Raw genomic sequence first — 20,185 nt, forward strand, 5'->3', positions numbered from 1 at the left:
TAGTACACACTAGAAGTTTTTTTTTTTTCAACCCAGCGGGCTTAAACCGAGACCGTCTGCTACTGGTGGTCTTCCTATGGGACCAGTATGGGGTGTTGGCTGTGGAACTGGAAGGCTAGTTTACAGACTGACCCATGATTCCTGTTAACAGAAGGAGATCCTGTATCAATAACTAAAAATCCGATGTTAGTACAGCGATCTCCCCCGCTGAGCTGTTGTGTTCTGACAGGGGGACTGACCCCCCCCCCTCCCGCCATAACACACCAGTGCTGATCGGCAGACCTTTTTCAGTCATGCCTCTTCTGCTGGACCGGCTGCTGTATACACAGGCCGAATGTCGGGCGGCTTCTATTGAACCGCTTGATGCTGCCCGATATTAGTCCCTTAAGGAGGTTGTAAACTCACATTTTTTTTTTCACCCTGCAAGAGAAAGACATAATGAGCTAGTATGCATAGCATACTAGCTCATTATGCAATACTTACCTTAGAACGAGCCCCCGCCGTGCCGCTCACTCACCTCTACGTCTTCCGGGATCGCGGCATCTGGCCATCTGATTGGCCGGAGCCGCGGTGACGTCACTCCCGCGCACGCGCGCGAGAGCCGACAGTCACGGCACAGGACTCTGAAGGAACGGCACGAGCGGCCGTTCCTTCAGAGCGCATGCGCCAGTGACGTCACTGGCAGCATGTAAGGTAAATATCTCCTAAACGGTGCATGTTTAGGAGATATTTACAGTACCTATAGGTAAGCCTTATCATAGGCTTACCTATAGGTACAAGATGTAGAGGAGGGTTTACTTCCTCTTTAAGTCTTTTTATTGCTGTCTCTTGTAAGGTATGGGTTATCCCTACTAACTGCTATTCTTCCTGATAACATTTGTTGTCGGATCTTCTTACCACCGTCTAATAAATAATGATAAATCAACGAAAATCAATTAATAACTAATAGGGGGACCCCCTTCAGGCTCTGGGCTGTTATGCATCTTTGCTGCCCCAAGGGCTGGTTCACACCAGAATCGTACCAGAACATAGTACACATTCCTGTGTGTGTCTTGTGCGATCCTCTGCAGTGCGATTGTCAGCCCATTGAAATGATCAAACTACACCAGATTACACTACTTTTGAAAAACATGCCACACCAAATCACATGATACTGCGGTATCTTGTTATCAGGTGCCCAAGCATGCACTGTGTTTTCTGCATTTGGTGTGCCGTTAACACTTTATTGGCACCTGCAACAGATTGCAATGGATTTTGAATGTGGTGCGGGAAACGACCACGGTAAGCTCCTGTCCGGCATCAGGTTCTGGTGTGAACTATCCCTAAATGTGCGCATATGTGTGTACAGGTGTACGTGTGTGCGTGTGTGTAGGGGGGTTAATAGGCAGCCTATATTTATTTAGAACCACATTATGATAGATTGTTGTAACTAAAACAATGTCACCTAATTATTAACATACTGTACATGTACAAAGTAGTTCCTATTTGCTGTTATGTTCACCTTGTACACACAATGCTGAAAATGTTTACACCTTAGATGTGAGGTTCAGAAAATTTCACCCAGGAGTTTTGCAAGCAATATAGCACACGTTTAGCACACATTTGCGGTAAATTCTTTGATTTCATTGACTGGACTGTATTCAGTAAAGGGGAAACTGCTCCAAAGTACAGTATTAGTGTATTAACATTCATTTTTCTAAGTGTCCCTGTACTTGCCCCAACCTCTTCCTAGTCTTATACTTAACTGTCCGCTATCCAGAAAGATTTCTTCTTTGTAGTGGTTTCCCATGCTTTACGCATTACTATAGCTTGTCTAGCAACCCTCCAAAGAACCAAAAGTGACCATCAAAAATGGTCGCCAATTTACCTGAATGGAATCTGTAATTTAAATTTAGAGATTTTGAATCAAATGATATTTTGGCTTATCAGCTCATCACTAATCAAGACATAATTTACTGTTTTGAGAGGACCACAAACCACAGTTGGAACATGCAAAAAAATCAAATGCTTTTTTTTCTTTTTGCAGGGTGAGAAGTATGATGGGCGTAGGGCCGATGTGTGGAGCTGTGGAGTTATCTTATTTGCTCTTCTTGTGGTAAGTCTTTAGAAGATATCTACTGTATCAAACTGTGTTAAACTCATGCAGAGTATTTCTTTTCTAGCTATATGCAAAAAGGCAAAAAAAGGTGTGAACGATGGTAATGTATAGCAAGAAGTAATAATAGCAGTCCTATTCTAATTTTAATTTTCTAAATGCTTTGAACTAATAGGGTGAAATCTAATTGGTTGGTATAGTTTACTGCACATCACATTGATCATTCTTAGGACTCATGCACACCAAAACACATTGCTGTGCACGTTTCCTGCAGTGTGTGTGAACGCGTTGCCCTTGCAAGACATCTGCGGATGTCAGCTGGTTGTTAGGGCGCCACCAAAATGCATGGTTCTGCAGTACTATGGAGTACAAACTCCATAGTACCGCAGAACCATGCATTTTGTTGCGGTACAATTTGCAAAAGTAGTGCTTGCACTATTTTTGCACATTCCTATGCATTTTGCAGATGGGCTGTCAAACCCGGAATGCGAGGGATCGCATGGCAATGTGCGTGTTTGAAAATGCACGCTCGAGTGTTAACATTTTTTTTTTTGCATCGATTTTTCTAAAATATCAAGTTTACCACAACAGTTTTTTTTTTAAAGACAGGCCTCTGTATTTTCCTTAGCACTATTTCAATCCCTAACTGAAGCACTTCAACGCTACTATCATAGAATGAGCAGCACCGTTATTTCTTTTCACATGCTCCGCTCTATGTATATTATAATTGCCATAGTGCTGAATGCATTTGCAGGTGGATGTGTAGTCCATCTCATAGGCTAGCAGGACAAGGTGGCTACATTTAAATACACAAGGGGGCATAAAGAGAGAACATAGCCACCCTAGAACAGATAGAAGGTCTGAGAATACCAAAAAAAAAAAAGAAAAAAAAGAAAAATGGTACAGTATTTGACAGATAAGACAGAGAGGGATAGAAGGTACATTCTACTTATAATTAAACATATAGCTTTTATTTTATTTTATAAAAAATGTGAGATTAGTGTAACTTTAAGGTATTGCTTTTTGAACATGAACATTGAACATGTACATACATTTTTTTATGATAAATTGTATAATAAATGGTATGTACATTTTTTATGTATTTGAGATTATATAAAATGATGACTAAATAAATAAATAACCCTATTTTTTTATGAAACAGAAAAAATATTTACTGTCATTCACTGTGGCCTTATCAGTTCACATTGGGCTCTGAACTATTGTAATGGCGCTAATGTTGGAAATAAAAATGGATTATAAAATTCAAGTGTTTTTACCGGCAGTTCATTCATTATTGGTGTTAGATGCCCATTCAACTGCCCATTTGAGATATCATGCCTCCTCAATAGCTTTACAAGAGATATGTTGCAGGAATAAATCTAATTTGTTATTCATGCATACATATATTTATACGTATTCTTAGGAAGCTACAATAGCAGAGTTGTATAAAGCACTCGAAACCCATACTTGAGTAAAAGTACAAGTACTCGATCAAAAAGTGACTTGAGTAGAAGTGGAAGTGTTCTATCAAAAAGTGACTTGAGTAGAAGTGGAAGTGCTCGATCAAAAAGTGACTTGAGTAGAAGTACTAAAGTATTCAACATTTTTTGTACTTAAGTATTGCAAGTAGTTTTTTTAAAAAATTTTGCTACTCAAGTACTGAAAGTAAAAGTACCAGTAGTTTTTTTAAAAAATTTTAATACTCAAGTACTGAAAGTAAAAGTACCAGTAGTTTTAAAAAAAAATTGCTACTCAAGTACTGAAAGTAAAAGTACAAGTACTGTGTTATGTAGTTATTAAAGAAAGAAGACAAAAGTTTGAACATCATATTGTTTTTTATTATTTCAAATGCAGCTTTTATTTATACATACAGTAGCATTTATTTTCGTATGCGCTGATAATACACATGTTTTGAGCTTCATGAAACCTGCCATCTACTGTTCTGGCAGTGGTAATTTTTAGAATTGTAAGGAGTAACTATGCAGCACAAAAAAAAAATATCAGAGTAGAAGTATTGAAATCATTGAAAAAATGTAGTGAAGTAAAAGTGGAAGTAGGAGAAAAAAAATTCTACTCTAGGAAAGTACAGATACCGCCTTTCGGTACTTAAGCACAGTAGTGAAGTAGTTCTACTTAGTTACTATACATCTCTGTACAATAGTAATACAATTTTAAACTTAGTTTTATACAAATAGATACAAAATTTCTAAGAACAATATAATAATGGCCCTACTGTTAAAGGGAATGTGTGTGACATGATCAAAGGTCAGTTTGAGATGTAATACTTCCATTTGTTTAGCAGCCTGTAATGCAGAAATGCAGCCTGTAATTACTGATAATGAGCTCCCACCCAGCTATACTCAGAAAGTGAATCCCTTGCACTCAGGTACACCTGACCCCATAGTATGTTAAAGAAACCTTCAGTGTCCGAATCATGGCACAAAAAATATTGAGCTGAAATATGTGATGCTGCCAGCAATTGTTCCAGTTGAAAATATTAGATTGAGAGTTTGTGCTTCATCCAGCCATACCTGGTCTTCTCTAGTGTCACCTATGGCATAATATTCATTTGTCCTGTTTGTAGGTGAAACCTTATCTAGAGCCATTTTTAGGTGTAAGGCAGTTGGCTATCAGAATACTTTTGGAATGTGAAAGGAAACCCTTGCTAACACAGGGGATACATATGTACCTCATGCAAAATAACCTTTCTGGAAGGTGGACCATGGAGGGCAAGGGTGCTGCAAAACTATATTGAGCATCACTCAGCTACCATTCACTTTATTGGACAATTGGGATGCTTTAATTACAAGCCCCAGAATGAAAAACTTTGCAAAATGTATGATTATATTGAAAAAGATCTCTCTAATCTCTCTCTAAACTTGTACATACAGTACAGTGTAAAACTTGAAATCATGATTTATATTTATAAAAAAAATTAGTTCTTTTTTACTGCATGTTTACAAAATTTCTTGTCTTACAGGGAGCGTTGCCATTTGATGATGATAACTTGCGCCAGCTTTTAGAAAAAGTGAAGCGAGGTGTATTTCACATGCCACATTTTATCCCACCGGACTGTCAGAACCTGCTGCGAGGCATGATCGAAGTGGAACCAGAGAAAAGGCTTAGTGTTAGTAACTTATTATTTCCAAACATCCAATTATTTTAAAAGCAGTTCTGCTTTTTAACAGCACTGTACAAGCTGTGAAATTAATGCTCTTCCATGTTCACTTTCCTTCCTTCTGTATACGTTGCCCATTTTGGGTGTCTCAGATTACGCAAATTCCTACCATGTAGTGCCAGGATCAAAAACAGCAGTAATATTCCATATATATATATATATATATATACAGTATACATATGGTATATATATTCAGGTGCATCTCATAAACATAGAATATCATCAAAAAGCAAATTTATTTCAGTAATTCAATTAAAAAAATAAAACTCCTATATTTTATATAGATGTGTTACATACAGAGTGATATATTTCGAGCATTTCTTTATTTAAATTTTTACAATTATGGGTAACAGCCAGTGAGAACCCAAAATTCAGTACCTCAGAAAATGTGAATATTACATAAGACCAATAAAAAAAGGATTTTTAATATAGAAATGTTGGCTTACTAAAAAAGTATGTCCATGTACAGTATAGTATGCACTTACAGTAATACTTGGTTGGGGCTCCTTTTGCATGAATTACTGCATTAATGTGGCGCGGCATGGAGACAATCAGCCTGTGGCACTGCTGAGGTGCTCTGAAAGCCCAGGTTGCTTTGATAGCGGCTTTCAGCTCATGGGAAATCCAGAACACCCTCAGCAGTGCCACAGGCTGATCGCCTCCATGCCATGCCACACTGATGCAGTAATTTATCCAAAAGGAGCCCCTACCAAGTATTAAATGCATACTATACTGTACATGGAAATACTTTTCAGTAGACCAACATTTCTGTATTAAAATTCCTTTTTTTTAATTGGTCTTATGTATTATTCTAGTTTTTTGAGATACTGAATTTTGGGTTTTCACTAGCTATAAGTAAGGATGGGCTTCATGTTGGAGACGAATGTAAGTTCAACTCGAACATCCGGTGTTCCTGTGTTCACTGAACACACACACAAATGAGGCACTCGGCGGGAAGTTCACCCACCGATGAGCACCTCATAATGCACTGAGCAATCGCAAAAGTGCTTGTGATTGGCCAAAGCATGACCCTGACCTGTATGCTTTGACCAATTATAAAACAATGTCCTGTCAGAGCCATGATTGGCCAAAGGCAGGGTGCCTTTAGCCAATCATGGCTCAGGGGCTAAGTCCACGCCCCACACTATATAAGACTGCTGCTTACATGGCATCTGTGTATAGTGTGGGACAATAGAGGATAAGCAGGTAGTTAGTGGATAGTGAGTTCAATCAGTTTAGTGCAGTCAGTGTAGTGTACAGGCATATCTCACTTTTAAAATGTATGGCTATGTTGTAGTCCTGGGTCCCCTCTCAGTGCTCCCCAAGTTTGGTGTCCCTCTCACTTATAGTTTGTGAGCAGTGCCATGTGAAGCTGACCAATATTTCCCATAGTCACCAATGTTAAAGACCGGGATCAGTGCCATGTCAAGTTAACCAAGATTTCCCATAAATGCCAATGTTAAAGACCAGGAGCAGTGACATTTTAAGCTAACCAATATTTCCCATAGATGCCAGGGTCTTATCAGATTCTGGAATACCACTTTAACAAGAAGACCCCCCGATCCGCCCCCCCATGTGAATGGGTATCGGGTAAATCATACCCAGACCCATTCACCAAAAAAGTGTAAAAAAGTAAAAACCACAGAACACAGTTTTTGGCAAGTCCTTTATTAAAAAGAGAAATAATAGTGTCCCTCTGTGTAAATCCATCGTCAATCATGATGCCCGTCGGACCCGAAAAATAGAAAAAAATTAAAAAATGCTTTGCCTATTAGGAGGCCAAGCAGTTTTTAAATTTTTTTCTATTTTTTGGGTCCGGCAGACATCGTGATTGACGATGGATTTACATTGAGAGACACTATTTTTGTCTTTTTAATAAAGGACTTGTCAAAAAAACTGTGTTCTGTTGTTTTTACTTTTTAACCCTTTTTTGGTGAATGGGTAGGAGTACGATGTACCCGATACCCATTCCCATAGGGGGGGTGGGATCTAGGGGCCCCCTTGTTAAAGGGGGATTCCAGATTCGGATAAGCCCCCCACCCGCAGCCCCCAACAACCACAGCCCAGGGTTGCCAGGAAGTGGCCCTTGTCCCCATCAATATGGAAACAAGATGCTTTTGGGTGGGGGGGCAGAGCCTGACCTGCCAGGCTGCATGCTCGGATAAGGGTCTGTTATGGTTTTTGGGGGGGACCCTACGCCGTTTTTTTTTTATTTTTTTTTTTTGTTTGTATTTCCGGAAGTCAACAATACATTACAGCCATGACCAAGTCTTAATGACATGTTTTCCTTTAGAAATGTCAGTATTGCTGCAATAGGCTCCATTCATCATGCAGATGCACTGCTTTACAGGCACATTAGGGGGATCACCAGGCACAGTATTTAAAGAAACTTTCCATTTTTGTTTCACTTTTAACATCATCAAAATCTCTGCTCCTTTAAAAAGGATAGTTTTTATGTTCCCCCCAGGGCAGTACCCAGGTCCCCATACACTTTTTATGGTAATAACTTGCATATAAGCCTTTAAAAATAGAACTTTTGATTTTTCATGTTCCTGTCCCATAGACTTTAAACCAGAGTTTGCATGTTCCCTAGAACTTTTTTCCTGTTTGAGATGTTCTGTGCGAACCCAACAGGGGGTGTTCGGGGGCCCATCCCTAGCTGTAAGCCATAATCATCAAAATTAAAAGAAAGAAATGCTTGAAATATATCACTCTGTATGTAACACATCTATAAAAAATATGTTTCACTTTTTGAATTTAATTACGTAAATAAATTAACTTTTTGATGATATTCAAATTTTATGAGATGCACTTGTGTATATTTATATATATATATATATATATAAACAGTATATACTGTAACTATATTTGATCAGTAGAATTTTCAATGCTAAAAAAAAAGTAGCACTTTTTATACAAAAGTATTTTTAAATCCAGTCAGCACATGTAAATTTTGCCTTATTTTTACATAATTTTAAGTTTCCCCTACCTCCTAAAAAAATTTAAATTATGGATGTCAGTAGCTCAAGCTGAAACTTGCACACAGAGCAGTGACTTGTCCCCCTACCTAGTCTGACTAAAGCGGATGTGCTTTCTCTCTGTATTAAATGTTTTTTTTTTAAAAAAATTGGACCGCCATATATAAAATATTTGTTTAAAAACCCATATGTCTAAATTTAAAGTGAAATTTACCCCAAAACACCATAGTTTACCTATAACTCTATATAATAATTCAAAAAAGGGGGATATGTGGGACTTTAAATGAGGAAATGACTGGGTAGGGTCATATGCCTCCATCCCTGGTACAGATAAAAGAGGAGGGAGGTTTGGGACTTTGAATGAAGCACACAGCTATAACGTGATGTAAAAAATCAATGTATAAAATGTTTATTGGTACATATACACATATTGAGTCTTTCCAAAATACAATGAATAAATAGTATTGCTCATTAATCGCACATGGTACATATATATATTGTATATATATATATATATATATATATATATATATATATACGTTAAGACATATCGCCACACCATCGTGTTGTGGGTGTTATAAATTGACCTAGACTTCGCTGTCAAGATGTATTGATGAATAATGGTTGTATGAACAAGTAATACATCAGATAGTGGTAATTGCGTAGTATCAAAAAGGGCTCTACGCGTTTCGTGGGTTCTTTCCACTTTCCATATATATATATATGTATCATGTGCGATTAATGAGCAATACTATTTATTCATTGTATTTTGAAACGACTCAATATGTGTATATGTACCAATAAACATTTTATACATTGATTTTTTACATCACGTTATAGCTGTGTGCTTCATTCAAAGTCCCAAACCTCCCTCCTCTTTTAACTCTATATAATACACCTTACCCAAACCCTACAATTTAGCTTTATCACTTAACCCTATTACAGATTCGATCCTTGTCCTCACCTTATTATTATTATTAGTCTATTACTAAAAAAAAATCTAATACTTAAAACTTTAACCAAATGCTCAACCCTTACAACCTCAGATTTGCCTTATCAGTGCAAAAGGCTACTAGTGCCTTTGCTGCTACCTGCAGTGTGTGTTTGATGTTAAAAGCAACATTCCTAAAATAAATGCAACGATATGTTTGCAATATTTTTTCCCCATGTATGAGAAAATTAAAATGGCAAGATTGATACAAGTGACACTACTGCAGGAACTAGAGATGTGGTATTTTAAAGAAAAACCTGACATTTCTAAAAATTCCAACTTTTAAATGAGTTTGTTGTTAGTTTGAAGTTATAAAATGTTTTACCTTCATTTGATAAAAATGCTATTTCAGAGATTTTGCTCTATAATCTAGTGTTCAGTGCACTCCACCCCAACCCCAAATGTTTAGGGTCCGATTTGGATGTGTCTAGAGTAGCCTTACTCAACCTTTTTACTCTGGAAGAAATTTCAGGTCTCTGGGCTGGGAACCACTGAAATAATTTTAAAATCTACAGCTCTCGGTATATTAGTGTGATCATTGAGATTTAAGGGAATAAATAATAAACATCAGCTTTCTAATATGAATACTGTGCTTGTTTTTTACTGTACAATATATAATGCTCTATGAATAATACATTGAAATTAGTATTCAGCTCCAAAAAATACTTTTGCATCAGCGTTCAAGGGCTAAAAATACTACAATGTACAGAGTGCTGCAGAACTTATAGAATATGGGACTCACTGTAAGAAATGTGGAAAATATAAGGCTGTTATTAGATTATAAATATTAATCTAATAAGAGTGGGAAACAACAAAAAATTCTAAATAGCAAAACACTGCATACACTTGAGCAGATTCGCTCTTAATTGTTGCAGCACAATATACTGAAATTGCAGGTATACTGGACAGTCAAACAAAAATCTAGTGAATATTTAAAATGAACAGACACACCAAGAGCAGTTTTGATAAAAAGCATAAAACAAAACTTTGCTGCACATAGAAAAATACATAAAGCTTCTTACACACAAAATTTACCATAAACATTACACAAAATACCACGACTTAAACATACACTCCTATGCCCAATATCCCAAAATATCAAAGAATACTTAGCTCTGGAAGTTAAATGTCAACAGCTTACACAGGATAGCTGTAGATGCAGGACAGTAATAAATCCTGGCTGCATGCTTGGTCTTTCCACAGCTCCAAAAAACAGACCATTCCTCATGCTTTTTATAGTCCTGTATACCAGAGACCACCCACAGCATGTAATTCTTCCTCTTGACCACTCACAGGTCATTTTTTGAGTGAGGTCAGCAACACATGGTTGCACTTTCCCCCACAACCACATGGTCAGTAGGATATGCGGCAGCCATGTTTAAATACACAACATCAAAAGCTCACTAAACCACCTGTGGGTAAGAGATATTACACATGTATGGGGACATTGTCATGAATCAGTTAAAAATTATCCACAACTGATACAATCCACCTGTTGATCCCATACACAGGTAATAATTACAATTCATACATTTATACTTCTTGTATGGGCCTAGTTTTCCTCAATGCTTTTTTCCCTATATGCATCACACATATCCCACAATTCATAGTTACAAAAATATGCCTACAGCATACATAAGCTAATTATCTTCAAATAAGCATGTACAATGTGTATGCAATAAATATCCTAAATAGTTACTCAAATATTCAATCAAGATAGAATCTTCATAGTTCTTTGGTCAGAGTCTAAACTGCTTATCAAGTCTAAAGCAGATATATTGTTCCTTTTGTGTTCTCCTTTGTCTGAACACTTCCTATTTTCAAAAGTCCTAAACACCAGAAAGCAAATGACAGGGGCCTGGAAGGCGATGTGTGTCTCTTGAAAGACTGCAGCATCATGCCATAATGTGTGCATTACACTTCGTTCACTTAAAGCGGAGTTCCGTCCCACTTAAAAAAAATTAAAAGTCAGCAGCTACAAATACTGTAGCTGCTCACTTTTAAATAGTAGAACTTACCTGTCCAGGGAGCCTGCGATGTCGGCACCCCAAGCCGATTTACGTATCCGTAGCATTCCAGGGTAAGGAAACCCGGCAGTGAAGCCTTTCGGCTTCACTGCTGGTTCCCTACTGCGCATGCGCAAAGCGCGCTGCAATTTATAATTGGCCCGGCGGCGGAGGGAAAAGGAGGGGGGCGAACTTCCGAAGGGACATCGCCGCGGCTCTGTCTCCCAGGAAGAGGGGAAGGGTACCTGTCAAAAACAGGTACCCGTTCCCCTCTCCCCCCTGAAAGGTGCCAAATGGTGCACCTGAGGGGGGAGGAAGCAGATCAGCGGAGTTCCACTTTTGAGTGGAACTCTGCTTTAATTTGGTCGGCAGTACTGCCCTTCAAATGAAATATATGGTAAAAAAAATTTCAAAAGCTGTGAAGCAAAGCATCATGGACATGGCATGTGTACCCCCCCTTACAGCTGCCATGTTAGCTCAATGTGAACAGTTGAGGGGAGGCAGTAAAACTGCAGCTTAACCACAACTTTTTACCCATTCCTCCCCCAGCCACAAATGCAAACAAGGCCTAGGAGTTTCAGTGAAAATAATATGACAAAATAATGTCCCAGCATTGGGATGGCAGCTTCAGTCCTACAACACTATGAAGCTGAGATCACAAGCTGGGACTCCAAAGTAGCAACATCTTCAAAACAGGAGAACCGTTCAACCTGATCTATTGCCAGACACATACTGTATATACCAGGGTGGTAAAATCTGGATGGGTTGAGTTGTCAGACAAAATATGTCCAAAAAAGATGTCCACTTTAAATCTTGTTCTTTTCCCTTGTATTATAACAATAAAATCCTAACAAGTTACACTTTTTGTCTTGCAGCTAGATCAGATCCAGAAGCATTCGTGGTATTTGTAAGTAGCAAAATTATTATTTTTAAAGCCAATTGTTGCGTTATATACTTGCTATAGACAGATCTATAGTATGGCCAAAGGTCCTAATACTCATTAGTCTCCACATGAGCACAGAGCATCTTATATAATATAAGAAAATTGTCCAATGTGCTGGGAGAACTATTATCTTTCATTTGGTCTGTGTTTTAACTTAAACTTAATTTGCAGGTATATTCAAATACTGTAAACCCTCAAAAATATTTGAAGGAAAGGCTGGAAATGAAATGATATTTTTCCCCAAAAAATGTATCCATCCATTGGCACATGGTAGTAAGATAACATCTGTGCAGAACAGCATGCTCCCAGGGGTCTAGGGGGTCTCTAACTGCAGGTAATTGCACCATGTGCAATTACCCGTGTACACCTGTGGACAGTGCAGCCAATGTCAGCTTGTCATTGCGTTGCACAGGCTGAGCAGCTGTTGTTTTGTAACAACCAATCGCATTTAACCCCGCAGATCCACCAACAAGTATGTAGCACAAGGGCCCCGTCTGACTGGGTGCAAATGAAGGTATTAGGTAGATCATCATATAACACAGTTTTTGTAAATCCAAAGGTGATTGCAATGTGTATGGTGAGGTTAAGGCTGATTTTATTTTGCAGAAAACATCATTGCTGTCAATTTTCCATTAAATTGAGAAAAGACTCTGGGAGAGAACATCATTTGTTATAAATAAAGTCATTTTCATATAATAAATAAATTCCCTTATTCCATCGTTGATTTTTTATGGAGGATATGCAGCACAGTGGTGTAGTGATTAGCACTTTCGCCTAGCAGCAAAAGGGTTGCTGGTTTGAATCCCAACCACGACACTACCTGCCTGGAGTTTGCATGTTCTCCCTGTGCCTGCGTGGGTTTCTTCCGGGTAGTCTAGTTTTCTCCCACACTCCAAAATACATGCTGGTAGGTTAATTGGCCTTGGTGTATGTATGAATGTCAGTTAGGGACCTTAGATTGTAAGCTCCTTGAGGGTAGGGACTGATGTGAATTTACAATGTATATGAAAAGTGCTGTGTAAACTGATGACGCTATATAAGTACCTGAAATAAAATATAGGAACAAGTAACCACTTAGTGCCAGGAATGGGCCTGATCATTAAAATGGGTAAATAGAATCAATCTGTGATAGGAAAAACAAATACTAAAAAATTGTAAAAGCTATTTCCTAAAGCAGTCTCTCATTAAAGTATAGACACTGTGGTTAAACAGCATTAAATTAATTACAAAATGCATTAGTTAATAGTAATTTAGAAAGTAAATGCTTAATTAGGTCCATACGTCTCCTTGGCACCCTGACACTGGCAATTTTAGGGGTTTGGCATTATGGATTACCAGGAGACCATGATAAATTGTGGCCAAGCACACAGCTGCTTAACCTCAGCCATGTTAACCTTTTCTGTGCTGTACATTAAAATAGTTTAAAAGTAGATGTAAATCACTAAGCCTCACTAAAATCCCTTATATAGTAACATTTTAACATGTTATTTAATAATTTTTCAATATAATTAAATTAGTATATTTCATTACAAGGATAATTGATGATTCTCACATTATTATTATTATTAAGGATTTCTATAGGTCTTTGTTAGGGAACGTCCTGTTATAGGATGACAACACTCTGTCTCAGTCTCCCAATTGTGCTTCTGCTTTGTCCCCCTGCCATACAGATTTCCAATGGAGAAAGTAAGTAGCTGTTTCAAAACACATTGCTTAGGTATGGTTCAATGTTGTCAAAATCAGGAAAAAAACATGTACCAGACCTTGATGAAGCCTGGTATGGATTTCAAGGGGGACCCATGCAAAAAACAAAAACAGTTTGGGCCCCCCCCCCCAAAAAAAAATGTATACCGCCCTCTGATTCAAGCATGCAGCCTGGCAGACCAGAAAAAGGGGGGTTACAAGCATGCGCCATCCTCCTCCCTAACTGTACAAGGCTACCTGCCCTCAATATGGGAGATGTTCTTGCCAGGGAAAACCCCTGGCAAAGCATCTTGCCCCCCAGTTTTATGAGGGCAAGAGCCTCATTCCACAACTCTAGGCCTCTACGTGTTCACACAAAACAAAAGTAAAAACAAATACACTTGCACGACACCCGTTGAAAGAAAAAAATTTTACCGACTGACGTACATGTCTGATCTCGCTGCTGACTCTCTCGAATGACATCTCCCAAGGCCTTACAGCAAAACTTAAACAAAGGTACAGGGTCTCCCTAGTGATGTCATTGACCAAATAGACCCTTATGTCCATATTTGGTCAAATATGTCATACAATACTCGCCCTTTTTATAATGGATGGATATTCTTGGTCAGTAAATAAATAGAGCTGGGTGAGGTTACTAGTTGCTACGGTCATGGCTGGTCTTGGCACCGGCTGATTCCTTAGCAACCTTTGACAGATAGGAAGCTTTCATATACAGTATAGTAACAATAGAAATAATGCCACTATAGATAATGTTCAACTCCCTCCACACAGGTTAAAAGTCCAGAGTTTAGATGAACACTTGAACCTAGAGCTCTGATTCTGATTTTATATATTTGCACAAATAAATACTTAACATGGCTTGTGACATAAACAAAGAAACCAGGGCTGCCAACCACCCATTCACGACACTTGAGTATTTGTCATATGCTTAAAAATAATGCAAAAATTCAAAATATATTTGGTGGAAGCTTACCAAACACTTGGTGCTTTCTTAATCTCACACTACAGTGTGTAATTGCCCTGTCACACAAAGTAGTCACCTATTAATATTTCAAGCCATTGCTAAAGTGTTATATGAAAGATCCTGAGGTCATACACAGTTCAGCAAAATGTACACTTCAATAAAAACCCATTTTGACTGTGTACATATATAATGTAATTTAAATTTTATCTTTTATTGTTAAAACATGCTTTAGAATATAATAGATCATTAACCATGTTAATGAAATGGGATTTAACACAGAATGTGTAAATATGTTTTAATTTAATTAATGCAGAATAACACAGCATCCCCGGAGAAAGCCAGTAAGAGGATTTCCATCTTCTTTATGTTTTCTATAATCATTATCTTATGTCCATATTACTTTTTACTTTGTATTACACAGTGTATAAGATTTTAGAAGTAATTATAAGCAAAGCATTTCCATAAAAGTCAGAATTTATTATTCCAGAGCAGGGACTAAAGTAAACCTCTTCCTGCACCACAAAGGTCACAGCAAGATCTTTACAAATTCTTTATGTTTTCTATAGTGAATAAATAACACTGGTGTCTTTAGGGTCTGCCAATGAATGCTAACATTGCTCCATAAACTCTTTCATGACGTGTTCACCATAACTACTTGCCTACTGGGCACTTTTACCCCCTTCCTGCCCAGGCCAATTTTCAGCTTTCAGCACTGTCGCACTTTGAATGACAATTGCCCGGTAATGCAATCCTGTACCCAAACACCGTTTTTTTTTTTTTTTTTTTTTACACAAATAGAGCGCTGATGAGGCTGCTCTGATAAGCACTGGTGGGCACTGAGAAGGTTGCACTGATAGGCGGCACTGATGGGCACTGATAGGTGGCACTGAGGGGAACTAATAGGCAGCACTGATGGGCACTGATAGGTGGCACTGATTGGTCACTGATAGGTGACACTGATGGGCACAGATAGGTGGCACTGATAGGGGACACTGAAGAGGGCACTGATTGGTAGCACTGATGGGCACTTTTTGGCAGCACTGGTGGGCACTTATTAGCAGCACTGGTGGACACTGATTGGCAGCACTGGTGGGCACTGTTGGAACTGCACTGAAAATCAAGACCCTGATAATCAGTGCCCTGATTATAAGTGTACATGTCTCTTTTAGAGAAGCTGGTTATCAGATCTCTTCTCATGCTGTCAGCATGAGAAAAAGAGTGCTGATAACCTGGTGATAACCTGGTTCTGTTTACATCCATGATCAGCTGTGATTGGACACACTGTTTGGCTCTTTACCTCAATCTGTGATCAGCAGTGTCCTCCGGACACTGATCACAAAGCGTGCCGCCTGCGCCACACAGCAGGTGCAGGGCGGGCGCGATCATGGGAGGCTGTCATATGACGGCCTCCCAGAAATAGTCTTCCGCGCTGTTCCTTTGCTTATAGTGCGGTTGGCAAGGGGTTTAAAGGCATAGTTCACCTTTACCAAAAAACTGCTTATGCAGATAAGGGATGTCTGTTGATAAAAACAAGATGTAAAGCTTTGAAAAAAGTTGAATAATGCTCTTGCTAATGGGTGTAGGCCATTTGCATACCTCATGAAGCCTTACTGAAAAACGTCTAGGATGTTGCTGAGGACATTTTTAAGAGACTCCTAGCTGTTACGGTTCACCTTCACCATTTCAGGAGTGAGCTCTTTTTTTTATTCAAACCCCCTCACATGAGCTTTCTCTTCTCTGATGCAGTAGCTCTAAAGCTGGTGTTTACTGTGGTAAACAGTAACAGCCAGGTATCTCTTAGCAATGTCCATAGCAACATTCTAGGAGTTTTCCAGTCTGGCTTCTTTGGGTACGTAAATGTCCTATACCTATGGCCAAGGGGTTATTCAACTTTGGTCAGAGTTGCAAAGCTTGTTTTTACCTACAGATGCCCCTTATCTGCATAGGCACTCTTTAAAAAGAATATATAGTATTTGCAACATATAGATATACATATACAGTACGTCTTGATGTAAATAAATTTTATCAGTGAATGTTATTATCTTTAAAACCTAGCTTCTATATATAGTTTGTAATTCTGTATTTATATGTGGCATCCATATGTAGCAGACTTTACATACAAATGCTCTGCTCCCGACGTTGTATTTGCTACCCAAAGATTGCGCTTTTCAACTCTGCTAACAATGCAAGTCTATGAGCTCTTCAACTTCAAGCAAAACAATCAGAACGAAAATAATGTACTCCCTGTGTGGCAGCGCATGTGTTAAAGCTGAGTTCCAAGCAGATGTTAAGAAAGCATCAATTAATGCATCGGTGTATTTATTAGAAAACATTAAAATATATTTAAATACAGCTGCTAGCGTAAGCACTATAATTTAACTTCTAATTAACCTCACAATGTGCATGAAAGGACTAACACTAGAGGCCAATCAGATGTGCTCCATTTACATGTGCTTACAAGAAACTTACTGGGAGGAGGAAAGCACAGAGGAGTAAGCTCAGCTGTGTACTTTTGCTCCCTCGCTGTCCAATCACAGGCTGGGGGCAGGGAGACGACCGAGCTGTGTTGCATAATGGCAGCAGAGAAAAGTCAGGTCATCTACCTGTCTGTAAAGTTGTGTAAATCAAAATCTCAGGGCTGGAAGAATGGAAATCCAATCAAATGGCAGATAAAACACTACTCAAATATGTATTTCAGCAATGTATTTGGCTGTTTATCTAGAATTCAGACTTATCAAGCAGAATCAGAGATACGTGATTGAGCCACTGAGATTTCTTTCTGGTGACTAATTTGTAAAGCTCTATATTTTATTTAAACACTTGTCAAATAATTTGTATGAGAGGTATATGACAATACAGTCTGCAGGTGGACTATCTAGGTTAGTTTAAAGCGTAACTCCACTTTTGTTGAGAAAAAAACATTCCCCTCTGGGTAATCTCTGTACATTACAAGGATTTTAACAAACTTTGTTGCAGATTCCTACCTTTTGTTATTCTGAAGGAATCATTGTTTGTTTCTCTGCACCTCTGTGCTGAGTGGGTCAAATGGGAGTGGTTTCCTAATTATCTATCAGCTGTGGCAGCTGCAGGGCTCTAATGAGGAAATCTGCTGGGCCTGCATCCCTTTAGACGTCTTCCTATTGGGAATATCTCACCAAAAAGATATTTTTGTTGCAGGGGATGCCAGAAATCTGACTTGCATCTTAGGCAGACTTCTGGGAAAATTGGTGAGCCAATCACACAAGCAGGAAAGTATGTTTCTGGGGTGTGGTCAGTACACATTCTGTGTACAGAACAACTCCTGGTAGCCATATTGCATTGCATTTTCAGAAGATTACAGCACTGCAGATTGAAAAGAAAAGGTCGTTTTTAATAACATTCAGTTACAATATGATTTGTGTCACAATTGTATACGCTATATTGTTTTTTCTTTATTTGCTATTTTTTTGCCCCACAAAAGTGGAGTTACCCTTTAAAGGAAACTTGTGCTGAGGAAGTATGAAAGCACCTATTACTGAGCTCCTAGTGTGAGAAAACTGAATCCCTGGCTGATAATCAATTGGTATAAATAATTTTTAAGCTCACCAACCTGGAACAGGTGTGCAAATTCAGAGAACTGACTTCACTCTGACTCCCTTGTATTGCATGCATGTTCCAGGTCAGTGGCTCAGGGTAATGAAGCTGGAAACTATTTTTATAAGGAGGTCAGCAGTAGTAGCCTCCATATTCTTCTTAGCATAAGTTTCTTTTAAGTTCATGATTGGAAAACCCCTTTTTTTTTAAATAAAAAATCAGATCTTTGATTTTAATTTTTCTTTGATGCTTGTACGCATAGGTGATTCTTTGGGGTATAATTAGATTTGTGCTGCGTCTGGAATACTTCAAAATACCTTACCCTGAAAAAAAAAACAAATAATGCTGACCTAATTTATGTCTGTATAACAGCACAAGAATATTTATAGGAACAATAGTGTTCTGTGCGCAATCGGCTCAGGAGCGATCCCAGTCGGAAAACATTAAGTGACCATATTGAGCTCTGGGTTTGCCTTCTGATTTAAGGACTGGCTCCTACAGCTGGAATAAATAGCTCATTCGTGCCACCTTGTTTTATCATTTTCCAATAAGGATCTCATTTGTTTCTCAGCAAGTTATTGCTACAATAACACGTTGAGGTGTGTAATTATTAGGGAATAGAGCACTTTGGAGCACTGAGTGGTATGACTTGTAGTGCAATCAAGCTGTGTGATTAGTGTGTGGATAGGTGTGTACCGCGCTCAGGAAAAATTATTTAAATATTTGTTAACTAAATTAGTGGTGAACTTAAATGCTGCTGTTCAAAATGGTAGTGACCAAATCTGTTAAAGTGCAGTGCAAATACAGCGCAAAGATAATTGAAATAACTAATAACAATATTTTAAATTTTCTAGAATGCAGCTGTTCATAAATAGTGGTATCCAAAATTCATAAATATGAGAAAAATATATCACAGCGCAAACAATAATATAGTGATTACGTTCTACTTAAAAGACTCATAAAGTGCACCGTGCAATTGTGTGCAAAAATTGGGGTGTAGAAACCATATAGACATATAATATATAAATATAATTAAAATGTATAAATATAAAGTGCCAGTCCAGATGTAATAGTTGTTTAAGATCTCAGTAGATGATAAGATGTACACAGTCCCAAAAGATGTCTCACAAAGGTGCTGGAGTGCCAGGAAGAAAGTGCACAAAACATGCAATCTTTTGTGGTGCAGTGAGCCAGTGCCGGACCTCCCCCTTTGGGTGTTCACTTACCGGACAATGGTGACCCCTATGCTGTATAGCAATAGAGATCGACAAGGCTTATGTCCTAGTAAGGAACCGGCTATTAACTCCTCCAAGGCGAAAGTGTCTCCACAGATGTAAATACCCCGATACATGTATTGGAGAAAAGGATGCTCATATAGTGTAAATCCGATAAAAGGTTGTTTATTGTGCAAAATAATGAAAATACACTCACATTTCGTTGCTTGGTAAAAGGCATATAGGTTAAAAATCTCGTCCTTCCTGGTAGCAGGTGCCGCTAGAACGCCCCGTGGTTTCGGCGTGCGTTCCACCGCACCGGAAGTGACGTATCGCTAGGACGTAGACCGGAAGTGCGTCGACGCGTTTCGCCCTCCTCTTCCGGGCGTTTTCACAGACGTATTTCCGGTCTGCGGCGATGGGCAGTATTTAAGTATTGCTCCATCTAATTAGCGAGTGACGAACTTCCTGTTCCTGATGGGTGTATGTGGCTTCATCTCCACCCAACAGGAAGTACTGGAGCCGCCATATTTCTATTT

General features: G+C 38.6%; 1 protein-coding gene across 4 annotated transcripts in view; it reads left to right on the forward strand.

The window, feature by feature from the left end:
- LOC309568640 (serine/threonine-protein kinase BRSK2-like) overlaps positions 1–20,185 on the forward strand; it is a 496,199-nt gene that overhangs the window by 391,064 nt on the left and 84,950 nt on the right. For all 4 annotated transcript variants that reach the window (XM_082274362.1, XM_082274364.1, XM_082274365.1 and 1 more), the window contains 3 exons: positions 2,027–2,095; positions 5,076–5,222; positions 12,124–12,155. In XM_082274362.1, the coding sequence (XP_082130488.1) occupies positions 2,027–2,095; positions 5,076–5,222; positions 12,124–12,155 (248 nt within the window). The remainder of the gene's footprint in view (positions 1–2,026; positions 2,096–5,075; positions 5,223–12,123; positions 12,156–20,185) is intronic.

The sequence above is a fragment of the Pelophylax lessonae genome, assembly GCF_965119305.1.
Source record: "Pelophylax lessonae genome assembly, chromosome: 12".
Lineage (NCBI taxonomy): Eukaryota > Metazoa > Chordata > Amphibia > Anura > Ranidae > Pelophylax > Pelophylax lessonae.